Source organism: Stigmatopora argus, chromosome 2 (assembly GCF_051989625.1).
Source record: "Stigmatopora argus isolate UIUO_Sarg chromosome 2, RoL_Sarg_1.0, whole genome shotgun sequence".
In the NCBI taxonomy this organism is placed as follows: Eukaryota; Metazoa; Chordata; class Actinopteri; order Syngnathiformes; family Syngnathidae; genus Stigmatopora; species Stigmatopora argus.
The window spans coordinates 1,712,419-1,736,719 of NC_135388.1; the positions used below are offsets into that span (position 1 = coordinate 1,712,419).

At 41.5% G+C, this 24,301-nt stretch overlaps 2 protein-coding genes across 5 annotated transcripts; both read left to right on the plus strand.

The window, feature by feature from the left end:
* Positions 1-27: 27 nt before the first annotated feature.
* Positions 28-16,070, plus strand: stk16 (serine/threonine kinase 16). 4 transcript variants are annotated; one of them, XR_013306071.1, is made up of 10 exons: positions 28-153; positions 494-613; positions 691-910; positions 996-1,129; positions 1,257-1,344; positions 2,741-2,869; positions 3,817-3,938; positions 5,217-5,446; positions 8,364-8,475; positions 12,838-16,070. XR_013306071.1 is itself a non-coding variant. In XM_077625427.1 (8 exons), the coding sequence occupies exons 2-8, from the start codon at positions 528-530 to the stop codon at positions 5,353-5,355; spliced, it is 918 nt and encodes a 305-aa protein (XP_077481553.1). In that variant the 5' UTR covers positions 28-153; positions 494-527; the 3' UTR covers positions 5,356-6,596. The 4 variants fall into 4 exon arrangements, 2 of the variants coding, with proteins under 2 accessions (XP_077481553.1, XP_077481565.1); XR_013306075.1 differs by lacking the exon at positions 8,364-8,475; XM_077625427.1 differs by lacking the exons at positions 8,364-8,475; positions 12,838-16,070 and having other exon boundaries at positions 5,217-6,596.
* A 2,129-nt stretch (positions 16,071-18,199) lies between these two features.
* On the plus strand, positions 18,200-24,079 carry mnx2b (motor neuron and pancreas homeobox 2b). Its single transcript, XM_077625453.1, has 3 exons — positions 18,200-19,349; positions 21,444-21,601; positions 22,816-24,079. Exons 1-3 carry the CDS (start codon positions 18,965-18,967, stop codon positions 23,179-23,181), a joined length of 909 nt encoding a protein of 302 aa, XP_077481579.1. The 5' UTR covers positions 18,200-18,964; the 3' UTR covers positions 23,182-24,079.
* Positions 24,080-24,301: the final 222 nt, after the last annotated feature.

Sequence of the window (24,301 nt, forward strand, 5' to 3'; positions counted from 1 at the left end):
TATCACTACATCGATATTGTGTAGTATTTATCAAAAGTCTCTGACGCAAAATGGCCGACAAAAAGGAACGTTACACCTCGTTGGTTGACAGCGCGCATCAGACATCTACTTGAAAATAGGATTTCTACAGTCAAACCCCGGTGGTGCTAACAGGTACGCGTCTTTGCTTCACAATTACGCATTATTTCAAACTTTCCTGGATAACTAATAACTACAAACGACTCAAATATGGGTGTTTTGACAACGTTAGTCCATTTTTATGTAATGTTAATATGTTTAATGCGAAGAGAATTTTGCTTCCAATCACATTTTACACCTGTAAATATACACGTGTAATATTTTTAATGAACCATTTAGGCGTTAAATGCAAATATTAACCTATGGTTTAGTGCAGTGAAGCTATTTCAAGTATACCTTAGCCTTGAGTAAAATGCTATGAATAAATTGTGTTTTCCCCCCACTTCGTAATCAGCTTTAATTTTTATTTTCACAGGCTAATTCGTAAATAATAGAATGTCCCAGTCAAAATGGGGCAGACTATGTGCATCTGTTCTCGTGGTTCCATCACCATCGATAACAAAAAGTACTACTTTTTGCAACAACTTGACGAAGGGTAAGATAACACATATTGTATGCATGTATATGGTTTTTTTGGGGGGTTGTAAATGTGTATTTTTTGCTCTTGCGCAGTGGTTTCAGCTACGTGGATCTCGTCGAGGGGGTGAAGGATGGTCACTTCTATGCCTTGAAGAAAATTCTGTGTCACGACCGCGAAGGTCGCCAGGACGCCCAGACGGAAATGGAAATGCACCAGATGTTCAATCACCCGAACATTCTTAGCCTTGTAGCGCACACCTTTGTGGAGCGTAATGGAAAGAGCGAAGCCTGGCTGCTCTTACCTTACATCAGAGTAAGCTTCTTTTTTATTTATTTATTTCCCTCTCCATATAATAACCGTACGTTAAGCTCTTTTCGTTTGTGTTCAAACAAAACAGAAGGGCAGTCTATGGTCGGTTCTTGAAAAGCTTCGAGAAAAGGGCACCTACATGCCCGAAAGACAGATTTTAAAAATCCTCCGAGGGATCTGTTCGGGACTCAAGACCATTCATGATAAAGGTTATGCTCACCGGTAAGATTTTTTTTCACATAGTTACAAGCCCATAACTGCTTAAACTTCTGTCAAATCGATTAAGGTTGCTCTGTAATCTTGTATTTAAAGAGTTATGAATGCTAATAGGGAAAATATGTTTTGTCAGGGATCTCAAACCTACAAATGTGCTGCTAAATGAGGACGACATCCCCGTCCTGATGGACCTGGGCTCTATGAACAGAGCCCGCATTGAGGTGAGACACTTTGACCCAGGGGAATATTTGACCGAATTCTTCATTAACTCACCAACTCTATCATTTATATTGCGCTAAGATATTGCCGGAAAACCCATGACGCATCTTGATAAACTGGTTGAGCTAGTAACTTGTTCAATAGTGTTTACTCGGTAGTCTCTCGTTTCATTTCATTTTCTGAAGCGCTTTATCCTAATTAGGGCCGCGGGGGGTGCTGGAGCCAATTCCAGCTGTCTCTGGGCCAGAGGTGGGGGACACCCTGAATTGGTGGCCAGCCAATCACAGGGTACAAGGAGACAAACACAACCAATCAATCCTAGCTAGGGGCAATTTAGAGTGTCCAATCAGCCTACCATGCATGTCTTTGGAATGTTAGAGGAAACCGGAGTACCGGGAGAAAACCCACGCAGGCCCGGGGAGAACATGCAAACTCCACACGGAACGGTCCGAAACTGGATTTGAACCCAGGTCCCCCACTGTAAGGCAGACACGCTAACCACTCAACCACCGGGCCACCCTGAGTTGTACTTTTCCATGATTGCAATTCCCCTTATTAAGCGATTAAAATAATTCAAATAAATAAATATATAAATAAAAAAACATACAAATGCAACGCGGCACATATTTACTCACATAGGGCGCACTTAAAAGTCTAATAGTGGACGGGGTGCCTAATCAGTGGTACTCGGACGTTTGGTCGCCAGACGTTTGACAACATGACAGAATTTACTGTTGAAACCAGCTCTCAAAATTATATTCATGAGAGAGTTTAATATCTAAATATCCACTGTTGAAACCAGCTCTCAAATTATATTCACCCGAGCGACCAAACGTCTGGCGACCAAACGTCTGGCGACCAAACGTCTGGCGACCAAACGTCCGGCGACCAAACGTCCGGCGACCAAACGTCCGGTCACGCCAACAGTCGGTGCACTAAATTCAAAATTCTGTGGATGTCGCTGAATGACGCTGACAGCTTTACTGTCTGGGTACATTGCTTGCTGACGTGCTATATGTATATAGTGAAAAGGCGGACAGTATTAGCAGTCGACGATTACATTTTGGTAAGTCGATCCGGATTTGAGCCCAAATGCGTAAAACAGGATCGGTTTTACAAAAAAAACGTACAAAAAAAATCGCTTACAAAAGTGTACACAATTTGAAATGATCAAAAAACGTAAAAAATACGGGAAAAACGTATAAGTTGACAGGTATGTAGACATATCGAGCAATTATGATGTTGCTCACACTGGTCCTCAGTGTGCACAGGGAGGTTGTCGGTATGCCCAGACACATGAAAAACTACAGAACATTGGATGAGGGTCTTGTACACTTTTCAGGTGCCTTTATGGGAATTTTATTTATTTATTTTTAATAATCTGGGTGTCCTTTTCAGGTGCGAGGATCCAGAGAAGCAATGACCGTGCAAGACTGGGCTGCCCAGAGATGCACCATCTCTTATCGAGCCCCGGAGCTCTTCAATGTGGAGAGCTACTGCGTTATTGACGAGCGCACTGATATCTGGGTGAGCGCTCGGCTACCGTGGCTAACCGTTGGCATCCGTGAAAAGATAGCCTAGAGCAGGGGTGTCCAACCCAGTTTGGTTGGTGGGCCACATTCATGGTGACCAGATCTCATGTGGGCCGGACCATTTTAGATATAACATTTAGATTTTTTTTTTAATACATTGATTTAAAAAACTGGATTAAAAGCCCTGAATATTCTGTTTTTTATAGATCTAAAACAATGTTTATTTTACTTTTTTTTTTAAATATATTTTTAGATTTTACAAAAGGATTTTTGAACTAAAAACACAGACAAAAATGGATTAAAAAATGACAATGATTGATTTAAAAGGGGGAAAATCAGGAAATTTAATATGCATCTATACCAGGGGTAGGGAACCTATGGCTCGGGAGCCATATGTGGCTCTTTCCATGGGTGCATACGGCTCTCCACTAAACTGTGAGGTAAAATATGGAAATCACTGGTGAGAGAGCTGAGTCCCGAACGCACTAATATGAGCGTCACTGTGGCGTTGATACTACCTCTACCACCACTTTAATCATAATTTTGTTTTTTATTACTCTTCTGCATGCATGATATCATTGATACTGATTTATTAGCAACAGCATAACAATGTTGTCAAAAGAATTCAGACTTTTTGTACTTTAAAAGTGGTGAAATGACAAAAAAAACCACTTCATGTATTTTTACTTTTCAATTCTGATAATGGCTCTCAAGAAATAACATTAGAAAATTTGAATTATTTATGGCTCTCTCTGTCAAAAAGGTTCCCGACCCCTGATCTATACTCTTCATTTGAATTTGATCCTAAAACAGAAAGTCGGCACTCATGATTTACTTTCCCGGGCCACACAAAATGATACGGTGGGCCAGATTTGGCCCCTGGGCCGCCACTTTGACACATGTGGCCTAGAGTAAATGTTGGCTTCCCGTTTGCTCATCCAGTCACTGGGCTGCGTCTTATACTGCATGATGGTACTGGAGGGACCCTACGACCTGATCTTTCAGAGAGGCGACAGTGTGGCCTTGGCAGTCCAGAACCCGCTCGTCATCCCGCAGCCTTGCAGGTGTGCCTGTAGTCATTTACCATATGACGGGACATATCCTAACAAAGGGCATTTCGTCCTTAGGAGTCGATATCGTTATGTATTGAGCAAATGGCATGTGTAGAAGTACAGAGGTACCTCGAGATACGAGCTTAATGCGTTCCAGGACTGAGCTCGTATGTCGATTTACTCGTAACTCAAATGAACGTTTCCCATAGAAATGAACTCTAAACAAATTAATTCGTTCCAACCCTCTGAAAAAACACCACAAACAGGATATTCGATTGGAAAAACATTTAGATTTGTTCTAATTCGCCATCTTTTAACAAAGTAACAAATAACTAGTGGTTTAATAGCGTGTGCGGTCGATTGGTCGCCGGTCTTTTGGTCGCCCCGACCGCGACAACGGGCGACCAAAAGACCGGCGACCAAAAGACCGGCGACCAAAAGACCGGCGACCAAAAGACCGGCGACAAAACAAGGTAAAACAAAACGGTCTACGCATCAATATAAGCCAACAATGGCCATGAGCAGTTTCACTGAGCCGACGTATGAGTGTAGAAGAAGAGTTTGTATGTACATGCGTTGTCCCTTTAAGAAGCTACGTCCTTCGAGGTCTTAGCAAGTTCTCCAACAAAAAAACAATAAAAGTCCAGGAAATTTGGAGCTTTTCTTTAGCCTAATAATTACTAGGGCATTAAGTATGACTAAATAGTCATTCACAGTTTGTATTTAGGGAATTTGAGCAATGATTTCAATGGTAATTATCACTTACCTTCCGGGCGACCAAAAGACTAAAATGTGTTTAATAGTACTAAAATTAGACGGATGGCGCGGACAGGGAGACTTTTTGCATGGCAACACGCTCGTAACATAACATAAACAAATTTAAACGAACTTGGATTACGATGCAGACACACTCAAAAATAAGTTTTATCTAACTTTACACTAAACTGAATTCTAATTTGGTTTTCATTTTGATACCTTTCTTCGCTCTATTTGCCTCGCCTCCACCCTGACTTTCAGATGCAACCTATCGAGGGTTGTTTGCTTTTGTCTTCCCTTCAAAATATTCCCAAAATGATGCGCACAAATGTCCTCACAATAGGATAACGCACGACCACTTGCCAACGAGAACTAGTATATACTCTTCTCGTATTAGCGATCGCTCCGCCATTCGCACTGACTTAACGGGGAAAAAAACACTGAAAAAATGCCCATGATGTTCTTATGAGCAGTTTCTTTGAGATACGAGTTTGATTTATCACTCATTCATTCTCCTTTTGTCTGTCGTGTCAGTTACTCGGAGGGACTGCAGCTGCTGCTGAGCTCCATAATGGTGTCCAACATCCAGGAAAGGCCCAACGTCAGCTGGGTTCTGGAGCAGGTCCAAGACCTGCAAAGTTGCAGCCCAAATACCCAAACCAATATGGTGTGAAGGGACTTTTGCAGGAAAAGGAAACCCATTATTTGACAAGCATGAAGGCACAAACACACTTTGCTGCGTCACCCCCGCTCATAAAACAGAGGTAGGTTTATGTTAAACGACCCTAGCGAAGATTGACCTTGCTTTTTATCGTCTTTTTGCGTTTTTTTTTCAAACTGTCATTATGTGCCTTTTGCACTCGAAATACAAATTTCCAGTTGTGAAAAAAAACACATTTCGTAAAAATTACCCCACCAACAGGCCAAAAATTATCTCAAAATATATTTTATTTACTTCCCAGAGTTGTTCAAAAACACATTTTGTAAAAGGACATGTCAGAAATTATCTGAAAAATACCGTCTTGGCCCGAATATAAGACGATGTGTTTTGCATTGAAACAGGACTGCAAAAGTCAGTCGTCTTAAAATGTAAATAAAATTTAAAAAATAAAATAAGACCGTTTTTGTGACAATTTCAGCCAAGGGGACCAATTCTTTTTTTAATTTTAATTTTTATTTTTATTATCATTTTACCGGACCTTTCGCATCAAAGGGAAAACATTCGATGACGTCACTTTTTAAAAATGTTTATTTTTTGGTTAGTTTTGGTGTTTGCACGTGTATATAAGGTAGGTAAACAATTGGGATGTCCCGATTTATTTTTATTTTTTATCCCCAAACACATTTGTGACCTGGACTGGAAGCAATTGACATCATTTGAATAGACGTCACCGCTATTTTTCTGCAGCTTTAGTTTATTCCGCATGTGTCCACAGAGTGGCGCTGCAGCACCACAATTTTCCACACTTCAAATAGAAGTTATTTGAATAGTATAATATTCTTGCAAGTTGCAACTGTATTTTAAGCTTCATTTTTGTATTTACCACGATAGTTTAACTAATATCACCCTAGTTATGAAATGTAGTTCATATTTAATATGTAAACACTTTTGTTGTCTCAGGGCTCAATTCATTGCATCTCTTAGTCACTTTTAATAGACAATGTTATCGTTATTTTTTTAAATCGCTAATTATTTGCAGTGACAACTAGACTGTCTGTGAATGAAAATACTGGTAATTACTTCAATGAAAATAATACTTTGGTTCACTTTAAATTATCCAGTAATGTTAAAAATGGGTGTTGTTGTTGGAAAATTAACAATAAGAGGTTTTCTCTTGTATATTATTCCAAAAAATGGGGAAATACTTGCTGTTTACGCAGAGAAATATATGAATAAATGGTACAGAAAAAGAACGGTTTGTTATTTTTATTTATTTGTGTTATTTATTGTTAAGCGTGCTCACTAGGCTGTCATTTTTTTTCGCTAGACGGCGCTTACTTTTAAATGGTGGAGAATTAAACATGTTAAACGGTAAAACCAGCAGTGATTAGTTAGAAATTTTATTAATCCTGATATTGACATGTGTCTATAAAGATGTTAGCTTTGCTAACCTAAGTGATTAGCGCACGAGCTAAGCTAATGTGTTACATTAGTACGACATGAGCGTCTATAACGATGTTAGCTTTGCTAAAAGGAGGAAAAACTGGAAAAAGCAGGTTAGCCAGCTGACTTGTTTCCTTTGCTAGCCTAAGTGATTAGTGCATGAGCTAAGCTAATGTGCCACATTAGCACAACATGAGCATCTATAAAGATGTTAGCTTTGCTAAAAGGAGGGAAAACTAAAAAGCAGGTTAGCCTGCCAACTTGTCTTTTGCTAACCTAAGTGATTAGCACATGAGCTAAGCTAATGTGCTACATTAGCATGACATGTGCATCCATAAAGATGTTAGCTTTGCTAAAAGGAGGGAAACTGGAAAAAGCAGGTTAGCTAGCCGACTTTTTTGCTAGCCTAAGTGATTAGCGCATAAGCTAAGCTAATGCGCTACATTAGTACGACACAAGCATCTATAGAGATGTTGGCTTTGCTAAAAGTAGGAAAATGAAAAAGCAAGTTAGCTAAACAACTTGTGTATTTTACTAGCCTAAGTGATTAGTGCATGAGCTAAGCTAATGTGCTACATTAGCACGACACAGGCGTTAATAAAGATGTTAGCTTTGCTAAAAGATGCGAAAACTAAAAAACAGGCTAGCCAACTTGTCTTTTGCTAGCCTAAGTGGTTAGCGCATGAACTAAGCTATTATGCTACATTAGCACTGACTGTAAACCCAGGCCGAATTGTACAAACATTTTTTAAAACATTTTTTTTTAAAGTTTTAGAGGAGTATATTCATAAATTGCCACCCATATTATGGTACAAAATTAAAAAAATCCGGCGACATTATTTTTGCGTATGGAGTAATTACTAAAAGTCTCTATATTTTGTATTTTCTTTCAATAAACTTATCTTCTGTACAGTATCGGTGGACTTACAATAACAAAACATTCCCTGAAAACGGAGCTCGCATATAAACAAAACCAAAAATGTCATTTTATCAAATTATTACCTGGCAAGATAAATCTTGCCACTGCATTTTTGTCTAATGGCTTCCATCTTGAATGAATAGTGCCCTTTTATGACTCCCCCTGTTTACATTTGTTTTCGCCCCCACGAAAATGAAATGCCCCTCAGATTTATGACCCGGCAAGATTAAATTTTGACACACAAATGACAAACCATGAAAAAAAGCGTCCTTTTTTTATTGACAAATATTACAAATGATTCTACTCCAAATAATAATATTGCCCTTATGCCTTATTTACCACGAACACACACACACATGATGATGTCATCCAACACAAGGTCAAGCTTTGTTGTTCCAATTGGATTTGTCACACGATTGGCTCAATCGAACTTTGTATTTCATTCGCCCAACTGTGACGCCGTAAACCATCGCTGCGGGTTTATTGATTTACCGTAAATCAATTAGCGGGGTATTTAATTAGCGAAGCATTATGGGTCGGTGCCGAGACGCTCTCTTTAAATCACCACGACGACACGCGTGTCACTTTCCCGGAACGTTCCGTTTGTTTTCCGACGTTTACGTTTCCGCCGAATCTAATCTTCGATATTTTGCAATAGGCTTGTCACCGATCCAGCCGCCTGATTGGAAATGGGGCCCAATCACGTCGTTTTCAGAGGCTCGGATTGGACACTCGGTGGGACGTGATCTAAAATTTACAGGAAGTGACCTGTAAGTACCCTAAAATGACCAGGAAGTGATGTAAAATTAACATATTGACCACATTCATTCATTCCTTTATCTTATCTTATCCTCACAAGGGTTGCAGAGGGTGCTGGAGCCTATCCCAGCTGACTTTGAGCCAGAGGCGAGGGACAGCCAATCACAGGGCACGAGGAGACAAACAACCAATCACAATCATACCTAGGGACAATTTAGCATCCAATTAGCCTAGCATGCATGTTTTTGGGATGTGGGAGGAAACCGGAGTACCCGGAGAAAAACCCCACAGGCAAAACATGCAAACTGCACATATTGACAGACCTGGATTCGAACCCAGGACCCCAGTACTGTGAGGCCGACATGCCAAACACTCTCGCCCTATATTGACCATAAAAGATGTCCAATTCGCTTCAACGGGCTGTAGAAGCTCATCTTTCAGTGCCATTGACGGCGCTAGATGTCCAATCCAATTGGACTGGGAGTCGCGAATGAACACTGGAACGATCAAGGGTTTGATCCCAGGTCCTGTGTGTAGTTTGCATGTTTTCCCCAGGCCTGCGTGGGATTTCCCCGGGTACTCCGCTTTCCTCCCACATCCCCAAAACATGCATGCTAGGCTAATTTGAGGCTAAATTAGATTAGATTAAAACTTTATTTCATCCGTATTCGGGAAATTTCTTGTTTGCAGTAGCAAGACAGACACAGAAGACATTGTAGACCTAGTTAAAAAAAACTGGAGCCACACACAGGAAGTCCACAAGATGGGGACCTTCTACAGACTGAGACAGATTGTCCCTAGGAATGAGTCTGATTGGTTGTTACTCTCCTCCTGCCCTGCGATTGGCCGCTCACCGATTCAGGTTGTCCTCGTAGTATGCCAGGATAGGCTCCGGCACCCCCTCCACCACCCTTTTGTGGATAAGCGGTTGGTAAAATGACTTGAGCTGATCGGGAACGGACAGATCCGTAGTCCGACTCGGACTCGGGTTCCAAAATATGCAACGTAGACGACCCTTGATAAATTCTGTGATTTCCGAAACTCCAAAAACTGTCGCTCGGGTCCATTTCATTGTTGACCGAAGTAAAAAAAAAAAAGGAAGAAATATAGCCATTACATCCCCCCCTGATTTATCGACGGCGTTATGTTCTGATTTTTTTCCCCGCAGACCTTTTCCCCTCGGCTCATGAATCCGTTTGGGTTAAAACGTACGACGAGTCGACCGAGGGCGATCGGCGTAATCAGGAAAGGTATCGCCTTAATTACTGGCGGGGGGCCAGATCGGAAAAGCCGCCCCCCGTCCGTCGAGCCGGCTAATTTAATTAAGTGTAGAAAAGGCGTCCCCCCCCCGGGGGCCAATTATTGCGCTGGTCCGGTGAAATATGTCCACTGGGGCTATTTGACTTACTGGCAGGAGATTGCCTTTGTCAGTTAGCTGATTGCATTGATTATATTGATTTGTAACAGCTTTTCGGGTAATTTCATCTGCAAAGGTGACGGCACTTTGTTTATTTATTCCTCCTTGCTTTATTTTGACGGCAGAATGTTTTGCCAAGTGATTAGACGGAATGGACCCGGACGATAAGTCTTGCAAACGGGGACGCCACTTTGTTTCCCGAAAGGCTATCGCTAACAATCTGTTTAGCTCAGGGGTGTCAGACTCAGGCCATGGACCATTTTAGATATAATATTTAGATTTTTTTTTTAATTAAATGGATTAAAAGAACTGGATTAAAAGCCCTGAATATTCAGTTTTTTATAGATCTAAAACAATGTTTATTTTAGCTTTTTTTTAAATATTTTAAATTTTACAAAATGATTTTTGAACTAAAACACAGAAAAATGGATTAAAAATTACAATTATTAATTTAAAAGAAGGAAAATCATGAAATTTAATATACATCTATACTCTTCATTTAAATGTTATCCTAAAACAGAAAGTCGGCACTCATGATTTACTTTCCCGGGCCACACAAAATGATGCGGTGGGCCAGATTTGGCCCCCCGGCCGCCACTTCGACAGGTGGTTTAGCTCATTAGCTCCGTTTCTGAACCGCTTTATCCTCATCAGGGACGCGGGGGGTGCTGGAGACAATCCCAGATGTCTCCGGGTTAGAGGCGGGGGACACCCCGAATAGGTGGGCCGCCAATTGCGGGGCACGAGGAGACAAACAACCAATCACAGTCATACCTAGGGACCATTTAGCCTCCAATTAGCCTAGCATGCATATTTTTGGAAATGTGGGAGGAAACCGGAGTACCTGGAGATAACCCACAAAGCCCCAGGCAGAACATGCAAACTCCACACAGAAAGGTCAGAACCTGGATTTGAACCCAGGTCCCCCCACTGTTAGCCCGACGCGCTAAACCACCGTGCCGACCACAATAAATTTACGCCCACAATCTATTTATTTTGGGAAAAATAGGCCCAGGAAAACAACCGACAGGTCGCTAGCAAGATTTCCCGGTCCGAACGTATCGATAAACTCGTTGGCGCCAGTCGTCCAATCCGCTTGGACTGCGTTGGGCGTTTAGGGCTGTCAATGTCGTTGAAACAAAAGCGTTAGCATCCAGTCTTCTCAGTGTAGGTGAAATTCTCAGGTCACTTCCTGTTTAGTGTCGGCCATTTACGGCTCATTTTCTGTTGATTTCAAGTACCGTAATTTCTCGCATATAAGCCGTATTTCTCGCTCAAAAAATGATGACTGAATCAAGGGTGCGGCTTATATGCGCATAAATTAGTCTTGACATGCATGAAACTGCAAGGTGTTGATTTTCAAGATACAAAAAATATATATTATTTTGAAGGAGTTATTTTCAAAAAATATTAATTTTGGCAAAGTAGAATTGAAACTATCAAACACCGCCCCTTTTTTCCCATTCCTTGTTCGTCCAATCCAAAGCAAAGCGCGACCCGGCAGATATATTTTTTAACGCCGTCTTCTCGCCTTTGGCCGAGCGCCGGCGCGCTAAAGTAGGCTAATAGCTTAATGAGCAGTTCATCAGCACTGATTAAGCGCCCCCGATGACAATTTAATCCTGTAGTGGCGTAGTCATTAATGGCCAAAAGTAAATTAGCTGATTAAACAAGTGGGAGTCGGACATCTTGTGGGCGGGGCTTATTGATTGATGGACGAGGAGGCGTGTTTATAAAGCCGACCAGTCAGCTTGACACTTCATGAGCGAAGTGTCTTCATCAATTTGCATCCATTACCACATCAAAAAGGGGGGGGCGGAGGAAAAGTCCCATCTGCGGAAGAGGCCCCGCCCCCTCTCGTCAACGCTTTACCGTAAGGTCGTTTAATTTTCCTGAAATAGGGCCGCGACAGTTGTGTCACGCCGATGTTGTCGCATCTCGTCCGTCGAGGTCTGTCTCCTCCCCCCCGCCGTCAAGGTGTCAAATGTTTTATTCGGGATGAACGGCGCCCCCCGGAGACTAAAATGATGCGCTTTTTTGGGGGGGGGGCGGCAGAGAAGGACAAAAGTAATAAGCGGGAGCTGTTTTTTTATCCGCATGCATTGATTATTATGGCTTTTTTTTGTCATGTGACCTGGCTCAATTATGGCAATTGGATGCGGTGACACTGAGGTTGCCAGGTCAGGAAAAGGCTGAATCATGTCAACCGGACTTTTTACATGCCTTTTTTTTATTTAATCGCGTCTTCAATTTTGGATTTTTATGTGAGGCGTCATCTTAAATACTAAAAAAAGGAATTTCAACTTTTTTTAAACTTTTTGTTGTTGTTTTTGTTGTTCCTTAGAATCTTTGTTTTTTTTGTAATGTGACTTGGCTCAATTATGCCAATTGGATGCGGTGACACCGAGGTTGCCAGGTCAGTAAAATCAAATAAAAGGCTGAATCATGGCAACCGGACTTTTTATATGCCTTTTTAAAATTTAAATCCGTCTTCAATTTCGGATTTTTAAGTGCGGCGTCATCTTAAATACTAAAAAATGTAATTTATGTACAATAAGATATAGTATTTATGAAAAAAAGTAATTTTCCAGGCTGTTGAAGAAAATTGACATAGTAATAAAGAGACTAAGTATTAAACAACATGAGTTAATATATCTTGATGTGTTTACTAATTTTAAAAGCTTTTTTTTAATAACAAATTTTTTGGTACCAAGTCCAAATTGTGGTCAAATATTTCCAAAATTTTCCGCAAAATTTTTCCTATTTTTGGGGACAGTATATAAAGTCAATACACACGGGTAAATTACGAACATGGAAAAAGCTAGATTCATCCTTGGGTGCAATTTCCACATGGCTAAAGTTGCCCTATTTTTAAATTTCCCACAATTATGACTTGAATTTTTTTCCCTTCATTAAGGAAAAACGAGCACATCTTTATTGAAAATGTCGAATCTAGTTTTTCAGGTAGCGGATCATCCACGCAAGGCGCCGCCGCCGCCGGCGGCTCAGTGACGAAAAGCAGCCCGCCTTGACCTTCCATTGATGAAGCGACGGTCTTTGAAGATGGCAGGTAGACAGATGAACCCGTCTCTTTCACCCCCTTTTGAACCCGGAGCGCCGGGCCAACAAATCCAGCGCACGCCTTCACACCACAGCAAACACAATACCCGCATTAATGCCACTTAATGCACTTTAAAGCAGGCGAAGGAATGACGCATGGGTTCGGAGTCAACATTAAGGCGGCGAGTGGCGTCGTTAGGATTAACAACTCAAAGGTTCACCCTTCAAAGATAAAAAAAAAAAATCATCAGCGCACTGTATGTTGATGAGTTAAACAGTCGTGGAAAAGCAAACATTTAGCGCACTATTAACTCAAAGTGAACCCGATCCAGGAAGGCCGTTTCAAGATTAACGACCATCTTCTTTTGTATTGTTTTATTTGAGCCTGGCTTTTATTGTACCTCGAAGTCAAAGTGCAAACAAATGCAGGCATTCACTTTTTTTTTAATCTGACTAATTTTGGGAAATTGGAAGTCGAATATATTCCTAATTTTTGGTTTTAACGTGGCTGAAGTGTCTAAAACAAAACCCACGTGCAGTAACGTAAACAAATGTCATACTATAAAAGACACTTTGCAGTCTGTCAAACACAGCTAGCTTAATGTTAATTTACAAAGGAAAAATCCATTCACATGCTAATGAACGTTAGCATCGCGCTCCCTCATTCTTTTACTTCGCTGCAGAGTCCTAGTAGCAAGAATGTGGATTTTCACATTTTTATGAACCTACATTTTTTGTGGTGAAAAACAATGTGAAAATCCACACTGATCCTCGGCGCTAGCATGACACTAAGATTGTGTATGTTATGCTAGCCGCTCGCGTACCTATATAATGCTAGCCACTAGCGTACCTATGTAATGCTAGCATCTAGCGTACCTATGTTATGCTAGCCCCTGGCGTACCTATTTTACACTAGCCGCTGTTGTACCTATGTTATGCTAGCCGCTGGCCTATCTATGTTATGCTAGCTGCTGACGTACCTATGTTACGCTAGCTGCTGGCGTACCTATGTTACACTATCCGCTGTTGTACCTATGTTATGCTAGCGTACCTATGTTATGCTAGCGTACCTATGTCATGCTATCCGCTAGCGTACCTATGTCTTGCTAGACGCTAGCGTACCTATGTGATGCGAGCCGCCGGCGTACCTATCTGATGCTAGCCGCCGGCGTACCTATCTGATGCTAGCCGACGGCGTACCTATGTGATGCTAGCCGCAAAAGAACCGTCGCTTCTGCAGCCCCGTTTGGCTCGGTGGAGGTGGGGGGGTGCGATTCAATTACAGCAAGTGGCTGTATCCCCCCTCTAGTCGTCACCTGCGGAGGATTACTACTTGCCACCAGAGGTTAACTGGCCTGATAAATGGGCTCTGTGACAGACACCCAGACAAAGAAAGAGGAGGACCCGAGGAAAAGTTAGCTGAAAACCGTCCCGCGCTCGACTTAATCATGTGACCACCAACGTTAATGCCCAGCAGGTGAAAGCGAACCCATTACACGGCCGATTTGATCCAAAAGCATGCAAGTTTATTCGTATGAGCTAAAGTTGCGTGTTTTGTCGCTCTTCCGCCGCCATTTCAAGGACGCCTGAACCGCCTCGTCTCAACGCGCTTTGTCACGCCGCCGGCGACATTTTGATCAATCTCGACGCGGGAAAATACACGATGATTTACACCTGCCAGCGCGTCCTAAATTTACAAATCGAAAGAGGGCCGGCTCCATCAATCTATTGACAATGTCAAGTGACAAATCCATTCCTGCACAGTTTGGGAAAATTGACTGTTTCCGGGCGGAAACGCGGCTGCTACTTTGCGCGACATAAAAACACATTAATTTGCTTAAAAGACTTTGACAGAATTGAATTTGATTCCTGGTCGCCGTGGGCCTTGGTGGAAAACTACCCCTCCCACATAGCTTAGCTCTTTGTTTATATATTACAGTGGTACCTCGAGATACGAGCTTAATCGGTTCCGAGACTGAGATCGTATGTCGAGCTTTTCGTAACTCGAGCGAACGTTTTCCCAATGAAATGAATCTGAACCAAAATTCCAAAATAGTCCGATTGCTTATATAATAATATTTAAAACTCAATGTTAATATTGAAAAAGGAAATTATATTCAGCAAAAAGATATTTTCCAAGGTGGAAGTCGGCGTAGAGTTACTACTTGGCGCAGAATTTCTTGTAAGTGGTCGGTTAATGCTCCGTAAAGAGATAGCGAGGTGAAAGTAATGATGCTTTGTTGTTAGCGATAAGCTATCTCCCAAGTCGGCACACAATGGGGCCCTTGTCAGCGCCGTAGTAAAACAGGCAGTTAGATAGAAGGACTCATTAAATGCTTGTAAAACGCAAGCCGTGCGGGAGGATCTTGAAAAGAAGCTTTTGTTTCTGTAGTGGAAAAAAAATAAACAGGAGAGCTGCAGTAAAAAAAAATAGATATTGTTGGAATTCCCCAATTGAGGTGATCTAATGTTTTTGTTCGCATTATGGATTCTCCCTTTTTTTCCCCCCAATCGAGTATTAATGTTTTTTTTGTGGCAAAATGTCGACTCTTAGGCTCATACTATACGTCATATTATTTCATGTCAGCATTTTAGTTGTAAAAGTGCATTAAAATCACAAATTAGGTGCAAAAGAAAGGTTTGACCATGAATACTATATATTTAATTGGTTGAATTAAATTGAATGCTTTTATTGTCATTATACAAGATTAGATTTAAAGCTTCACCATGAAGTGCACAAATAAATTATCAATAGATAACGACGATGGATAATAAAAAATAATCAATAAATACGTAATAAATTAGTAGTCAACAATATAAATAATTAGGAAAGTGCACAAATAAAAAACAAATGAACAGATAAAAAATCGATAATAATAAAATAAATAAGTAATAAATAAGTACTCAACATAATAAATAAGTAGTAGTCAACATAGACTACTACTTATATTATTTTTTATTCTGATAAATACTTATTTATTATGTTGACCGCTCCATAATTTTACTCCAAATTACTGAATAGCTAAAAGCGGCTTTCTTTGCTCATGGCATCACCATAGCGGAATTCTCTTTTTTCCTACTTCCCTTGAATGCACCACTTAACATTTCAAGTGAATAAACAACGTCTCTTTAACCCAAAAAAACAAACAAACTTAAATCTGAGTTAGCGCATGACTAAGCTCTACTTTATCTCCGACCAATCTCAGTCTGCGTTTAATAAACGATAAAAAAGCGTATTATCTTTATCTCCGCACTGAGATGACTTTTATTTTGAAGTCAAAGTCTGACAAAAAAACAATCTGATTTATTGCCTGCCTATAACTGCACTGGAATTAGCCTAATTAGCGCTTGTCACTACACAGGAAGCTCATTTTATGCGACCGCTTCATTTATCACAGATGATTGGCCGATGTGCTGCAGCCCTGGTCGGGGGGATTTTTTTAGGGGGGGGGGGGGGTTGGGGGGTGCTTCAGCACCCTTTTGAATGTTTCAATGTTTCAACAGCTTGACTTGGAGAATGAAACCCGTTAGCGAAAAGCGAGAATTTAAGCTAGCAACGCGTGCTAGCTAAAATAGCAAACGCGATGAGGTCATGCTATCTCGCCACCCGCGTTAATGATTACAAAAATCAGCCCGTAATCGCCCCCGATAGTCCGTGTAATGTTTCGGTAAACTGTCGGCGGCAAAGTTTATCGTCGATAAGTGCGTCTTTGTAGGGCCGGCGCGCCTCTTTGATGTCGCGGCGTTCCCACGGCGTGAAGGACGAGCGCCGGCGAAAGTGTTCGGAGAGATTTAGGTTGTCGAAAGGAAATGTGATGATGGATGTCACTTGGAAATCACTTTCCTACCATTTCAGGTCGCATTATCACAGATTTTTACATGCTAATTCAGGGGTAGCTAACAGGTTAGCATTTTTTTTAGTCAATCGCAGGCCATGAGGACACAGACAACCAATCACTCATAATTAGAAGCAAATTAGCATGAAATTAGCTCAGCTAGCATGTTTTTTGGAATGTGGGAGGAAACCGGAGTACCCGAAGAAAACCCACGCAGGTCCGGGGAGAACATGCAAACTCCACACGGGTGGAATCGACCTGGATTTGAACCCAGAACCCCAAGCTGTGAGGCCAACGAGGTAACCACTCTTCCACCGTGCCGCCTATTTATTATTTATTTACTAGTTATTATAATTATTCATTATTGGAAGCTCTAAATTGCCCCTAGCGATGATTGGCTGTCCGTCTCCACGTGCCCTGCGATTGGCTGGCCAACACGGTGTCCCACGCCTCTGGCCCCAAGTCGGCTGGGATAGGCTCCAGCACCCCCCGCGACCCCCCCTTTTTTTTTTGCAATTCATTTCGTGTGGGTATTAATGGGCATATTTTAGGCGTCCAATTCCATTTGCAATGGCAGTGCGACCATCCCAAGTCGGAAATATTTTTGATTGGAGGATGTGGCTATCCACACAAAGTAGTATTGTAGCGTATAGTATTTTAAATGATTTATTTCCTAAAATGACTTTCATTCTCACCGCTTCCCGAGACGCCGTTAAACTTTATGACCCACAATTGCACACAAATCGTATAAAAGTTGTAATCTAATCATGTTAGAGGTTAGAAGTTAATTATCCCTCTGCCTAATGTGAAATAAAACCATTTGAAGCATTACAAAATAAGAGCGGGTGCTTCTGAAATACATTTTTTTAAAGAGCTGTCGTTTTGGATCAATTTTAATGAATACTATTGAACTTTTTTATGCACAAATGTTATTTTTTCCCTACAGGGTACTCATTGGTTGCCATTGACGGCGATAGACGTCCAATCCACTGGAAGGGGAGGGGCTATAAAAACATGATTTGATTAAAATTGGATGTCTATCACCATAAATGGAATATAGTGAGTTAATTACGATCCCAAAACAACTAATTTAGAGTTATTGCGGGTCATAATTAGAGGGTATTTTTGTTTTTAATTAGACCACGCCCCCCGCCACCCTTGTGAGTATAAGCCGTACGGAAAATTTGAATGAGCGCAGGTCATAATAGAATGAAGAATTTTTCAATTTTGGAAAAATTTGAATCAGCCAGGGGCGGATATACCAGGGTGGCATGGGGGGGCAACGGGCACCCCAAAAATCTCCAGTAAATTTGACATTTACAAGTCCAAAAACTAACAATGTCATATGTTGATGTTGTATTTGCATGTTCTCCCCGTAGCCGCATGGGTTTTCTCCGGGTACTCCGCTTTCCTAGCACATCCCCTGTGATTGGTCACTCAAAATGGTCTTCAGGTACGAGTGAATGTTTGTCCTTTGTGAATAATTGACCCTTGTGAGGATAACCAGTTAAAAAATATATATATATCTTTTGTCCCACGGCTGGCCTTACGCCAAAGCTGACTAGGATAAGCTCCAGCACCCCCCCTGTAGGCTCAGTTACGGAACAAAGCCAAATGTGTCCAATAAACGTATGAATTGAAATGAGCGGAAAAGTCACCGAGACATTGAAACAAGTGCTCATCTCGCTTAAAATATGAGCTGTCGGCCTGCCATGTCAGGTGAAAATTGGACACCCAAGTTATTATATATAGTTTCTCTCGCGTCGTAACAATTGGCTAATCTTCTAATGCAGTTCTCCGAGCTTTGAAGGTGTTTTCATGGGGGGACAAGGGTTGGACATGACCTCACTCGCGTTGCTTTTTCATGGGTGCGCGCGCGTGCGTGTGTGTGTGTGGAGAAACGAGCGGGTAATTAGCTGATTAGAGGCCCGTCTCAGCCAATCGTGGCCCCCCACCTTGGCCACACGACGGTGGAGTCTTGAATGGAGAGATAGACAGCACGGGAGGGAGAGAGAGGGAGAGAGGACGGGCAGGGTTCGAGATGGAAGTCGGACCCCGATCCGGTCGTCCCACTTGATAAAGTCCGTTTCCAAGAGATAGACGCCGGGAAAAAAATCGCCAATCGTGCTCCATGTCCGAGTTAAGGTTCGTGTGTGAACGCGCTCTTTGACTCCTCGCCGAGCGGTCATGGACAAATCGAAAAACTTTCGCATCGACGCCCTGCTGGCGGATGACGGCCGAGAACGGGACGTCTCGCCGGGCCTGAGTTGCGACAGTCCCGCGCCGTCGCCTCGAAGGCTCCCGAAGGCCGGTAGCGGAGGCGGTGTGCTCCACCTGGCGCACCCGGCGCTGACTTCCATGGCTCAGGCGGGCCTCGCGGCTATGTACCCGGGGCCGGCGTACCCGCTGGCGGCGCTGGGAGGCCAGCACCCGGCCTTCGGTGGCGGCTTCTCACCGCTCGCTCACGCCTACCCGGAGCACCTGAAGGCGGCCGTGGCCATGGCGGCGGGTTCGGTGCCCCTCGAGTGGATCCGAGCTGGGATTATGATGCCTAGATTGACCGATTACAGCGGTAAATACAATTTTTTTTTTTTCAAATTAGGAGATCATTATGTCTAAACGTTAACATTTATTGCCGTGCTTTTCCCTCCCTAACTTTGAACTAAAATCATTTAGTAGTGCAATAGACGTCATTTTTTCATCTTTTTACACGCAACCAAAATCGTTTTATTGCAGTACTTTTAAATTTGTTTTGCAGCCAACAAAAATCATTTATTGCAGCACTTCTTTCAAATGTTTACACCTCAATAATAATTTTACTCCATATTTTACACCTGAAAAAAATCGTTTATTGCAATGGTTTTTCCAACTTTTACACCTGCCAAAAATATTACAGTACTTCTTTTACAATGTTTACACCCCCCAAAAATCATTTATTGCACTATTTTAAAAATTTATACCTCCCCAAAAAAACATTGCAGTATTTTCTTCGTCTTAATGAAAACCTAAAAACACAATAACATAGTACTAGCCATGTTTATTTTTCCTTCAAATTAAAACTTTATTGACCTATGATTTACTAAAAAACTCTTACAACTCTTAATAAATATATTGACAGTCACATGTAATCAAATAATTTGCTAAATGAATAGAAAGATATTCCAGGCAAGGTTATAAAATATATTAATAAAATTAAAGTGAACTCTAGATGATCATCAAAAATGTCACTGCATATTGTTCCTCTAATTAAAATATATATTTTTAGATGCAATCAAAATGACTATTTTGTTTTAATATTTGTTAGTCATTTTAAATCAGTACCAATTGAAAAAAAACTTTTTTCCCTTCACATCAAAGACAATCGTCGAACTAAAAACCCATAGGAACTTAACATCAAAGACACAAATTATTACTCCTATAATTTATCCGTTATACTTATCATATTTCCTTTTTGTGACCCTGTGAAACATAAACTGACAAAAAAGCATCTCCTGGTGACAAACAAATGAATAAAAATTTTCCTCAAAGGTTTTGTAGGTCATCGATAAAATCCAAAAGCCGCCATTGAATTTTCATTAAGTTAATGTGTTTTTATGACCCAAGCGCCAACAATCTATTGGCGTAAAGCCTTATCGTAAACGACGGTGTGTGTATATTAAACTTCCTGTGTCTTTGATGTCATCATCTGCTGTAAAATTTCACTTTTTTACATAACTTTTGTCAACAAGGAAATCGATTTAATGGACTTTTCTCGTTCATTAGTGCCGTATTGTTCGGAATATAAGTCGCACCTGCTAAAGGTTACTACATCAAAAGGGAAAAAATATTGAAGTCGTTCTAGAGTTTTAGTGGCTTTTTTGGAAGGGATTTTTTTTTATTTAATCAGAAACTAAGTATATGTTGATGTATAGATGTCAAAGTGGCAGGGCGGGGGCCGGACCTGGCCCCGTGGCATCGTTTTGTGTGGCCCGTAAGTAAATCGGGTCTGTCAAATTCATTTTTCATGCTACAATTCAAATGATATCGAGAGAATATTCAGTCTTTGTCCGCTTTTATTTTGGAAAAAAATATTGACCATCACAAAAGCTGTTTTGTCATTCGTCGATTAATTAAAATGGATGCCTAGATGTAAACAAAAAAACGTGACTACGAAGTAGCTCACAAAAAAAATACATTTAACACCCCTTTGTTAAAATAAAATAGTATGAAAAGGGGAACAACGGGCTGAATACGCAGTTTTTCAGATAACCATAAAAATAAAACAACATAACAGGCTGTCGGTGCTCAGAGAGAGAAAAAAAATACATTTTTAAGTCTGCTTGATTATTAGTTGCATACTCAGCCAAAAAAAATGCAACTTATAGTCCGTCAAATACGGTAATCAGCAGTGAAATATTGGTCATTTTTACAAAAAAAAAGCAAATTTTACCCCCCAAAAAGCATTTTTTATCAAAAAAAGCAATTTTTACCCCCCCAAAAGCATTTTTTACCCCCTCAATAAGCATTTTTTTGCCGTCAACATCTCTTGCGTGGAGGAAAATATTTGGTGTTCTAGGCCTACACAACAACAACAACAACAAGCTCAAAATTGCAATTGTATTAAATGGTTTTACCCGTCAGGTGACGGTAACGAAAGGGCGGTGTGTGTGTTTTTTTTTTTGGGCAGGGCCTCCGTCTGGTTTGTTGGGGAAATGCCGCAGGCCTCGGACGGCCTTCACCAGTCAGCAGCTACTGGAATTGGAAAACCAGTTCAAGCTGAACAAGTACCTGTCCAGACCCAAACGCTTCGAGGTGGCCACGTCCCTCATGCTGACCGAAACTCAGGTGAGAAACACTTTGGTGGAAAACAATACACCGTATTTGGACACGCAATGCAATTTATCAAACCTGGGGATTGAAATGTAAGAAAAAAAGACACAATTGGAGGTAAAAAAATATTTTCAAATTTACTTTCAACATTAAGAACATATTATTATTCAACAAAAGAAAGCAGTCTTTAAATTGAGAGTGATGAGCGGAATGGTAATTAAGCTACTGTACACAGTAGAGAAACTCACATTTCAGTGGGAACTGTGTTGTTGTTCTCCCTTTTTGGCCAGTGCATCAAAATCTGGAGTTAGTTTCGTGGTGCCAATGGTCTAGACTAGTGCGCTATCTAGCGGGGAAACGAGGGTATTGCAGGGGGAAGGGAAATGAATGAGGTCTATGATTTATACATACTATAATTTGGACAACGTCAGCGGGCCGGATTAAAAAGCCTAAGGGGCCGTATATGGCCCGCGGGCCCTAGTTTGCCCATGGCTGGGTTAGCCCGTCGGCCTCACAGCTCTGGGGTCCTGGGTTCAAATCCAGGTCGGTCCACCTGTGTGGAGTTTGCATGTTCTCCCCAGGCCTTGCGTGGGTTTTCTCCGGGTACTCCAGTTTCCTCCCACATTCCAAAAACATGCATGCTAGGCTAACCTGGTGTCCGAGTGGTTAGTGTGTTGGCCTCACATTGCTGAGGTCGAGGGTTCAATCCCAGGTTGGTCCTCACTATTGTGGAGCTTGCGTGTTTTTTTTTCGGGTGCTCCGGTTTCCTCCCACATCCCCCAAAATAGCATGCTAAGCTAATTGTATGCTAAATTGCCCCCAGGTATGAGTTTAATTGGTTGTCTGTCTCCTCATGCCCTGTGATTGGCCGTTCAGGTTGTCCCCCACCTGGTGCCCATAGTTAGATGGGATAGGCTCCGGCACCCCCCCCGCGACCCTTGTGAGGATAAGCAGAACGGAAAATGAATGTATTCGTTTCAAATTATTTAATACTTGCATACTAACATAACTAACTCTTTGAAATTGTTTCATTCATTTTCTGTCCCACTTATCTTCACCAAGGTCGCGGGGGGTGCTGGAGCCAAGCCCATCTGATCCTGAGTGGGTGGCCAAATGTTTTTCTCAAATGTTTTTTTAAGCCTGTTTTTATTCTGACATTTTAGCAATGTCGTAGCATTCCAAAAATGTGATCTGGTTTGACGGAAGCTCGTATGGTTTTCCGCCACCAGGTGAAAATCTGGTTCCAGAACCGACGAATGAAATGGAAGCGCAGTCGAAAAGCCAAAGAGCAAGCCGGCGCCGGCGCTGGCGCTTCCGTCCCACCTGCGGTGGACGCCAAACCCCCCGCCGACAAAACTTTGGAGAAAAGACCAATCCGCGGCGACCTGCTTTTGGAGGACGACGACGACGAGGATGAAGAAGAGGAGGAGGAGCTAGAGGAGGAAGAGGAGGAGGAGGATGAAAGGCGAGGGTCTTTTTCGGTGGTGGTGGGGAAGCGGGTGGGCTTGGACGTCAGCTTCCACCCGCATAGTCCGTTTTCCGATGGCGAGGCAGACGACGTGCGAACGGACAGGAAGATGTTGGCTGGACTTTGAGCCCGCCGCCTTTTTTCCCTTTTGCATAACAACTTGCACTTTTCAAGAAAAAAAAAAGATGGCCGACATTCGGACTTTAAAGTCCCCAATTTCATTTCCTTGTATACTTGTTACATTCTGTCATTTTCTGAACCGCTTTATCCTCACTAGGGTCGCGGGGGGTGCTGGAGCCAGCTTGACAAAGGACAACCAATCCTAGCTAGGGGCAATTTAGAGTGTCCAATCAGACTACTATGAGTACCCGGAGAAAACCCACGCAGCCCCAGGGGAGACATGCAAACTCAACATGGACCGACCGGGATTTGAACCCACAACCCGAGAGCGCTAACCAGTTACAATGACCAATAATTACATTCCTTCAAGTCAGAATTCTGACTCATAAGTCTGAATTTGCAGATTTAAGTCAGAATTGTGACTTTAAAGATAGAATTTGGAGAATTAAAAACAGAATTCTTACGCTTAAGTCAAATTTTTGACAATAACGTCATAATTTCTACTCTGAATTCTGAGGAAAAAAAATCAGAATTTAATAAACTCTTGGACTTAAATCAGAATTATCACTTTAAAATCTGAATCTTGGCTACTTTTTTAAAAGATTTTTTTTATTAGTGGTACTAATCCAAATAATGTATTTGATTGGTTCCCCAAAAATATGAATCATGCGTGTATTTAGCTGTAGTTTCAACTTATTCAATAACCAGGCATTATTTAATTCATAGAAAATATTCTTCCCCACTGAACAACTGTTTAGAAGTTAGATATGTACGCTTTGAAAAATGGACGTGAAACTCGTGTTCATATTCAAAGAAATATGGATTGTATATAAGTGTAATATAGACGTGTTGATATGCATGATTATGTTGTGTAAGCAGGTCAATTGAACATTTAGTAGGAGAAACCTCAGGAAATAAAGTGAAACATTTCAGTGGAAAATTTCTGCCATCTTGTGGTGAAAAAATATACATACAATTTTAAAAAACGTTTTTTTTTACCGGGGAAACAAAGTTTGAACACCTCTGCCAGTCAACTTATGCAAACGTGTTAATTTTAACCCTTTTTCAAAATAAGAGCTGGACCGGTTGAAGAAGAAAAACGTTTGTTGTGGGTTCTAATTATGTGT

What these genes read in the sequence shown, in the direction of transcription:
- stk16 (XM_077625427.1), top strand. Translation starts at nt 528, where the DNA reads ATGGGGCAGACTATGTGCATCTGTTCTCGTGGTTCCATCACCATCGAT. An exon ending in GATAAAGGTTATGCTCACCG is followed by an intron (nt 1,130 to 1,256) that starts GTAAGATTTTTT and finishes ATGTTTTGTCAG; the next exon opens with GGATCTCAAACCTACAAATG. An exon ending in TGAACAGAGCCCGCATTGAG is followed by an intron (nt 1,345 to 2,740) that starts GTGAGACACTTT and finishes TGTCCTTTTCAG; the next exon opens with GTGCGAGGATCCAGAGAAGC.
- mnx2b (XM_077625453.1), top strand. Translation starts at nt 18,965, where the DNA reads ATGGACAAATCGAAAAACTTTCGCATCGACGCCCTGCTGGCGGATGAC. An exon ending in TAGATTGACCGATTACAGCG is followed by an intron (nt 19,350 to 21,443) that starts GTAAATACAATT and finishes TTTTTTGGGCAG; the next exon opens with GGCCTCCGTCTGGTTTGTTG. An exon ending in TCATGCTGACCGAAACTCAG is followed by an intron (nt 21,602 to 22,815) that starts GTGAGAAACACT and finishes TTCCGCCACCAG; the next exon opens with GTGAAAATCTGGTTCCAGAA.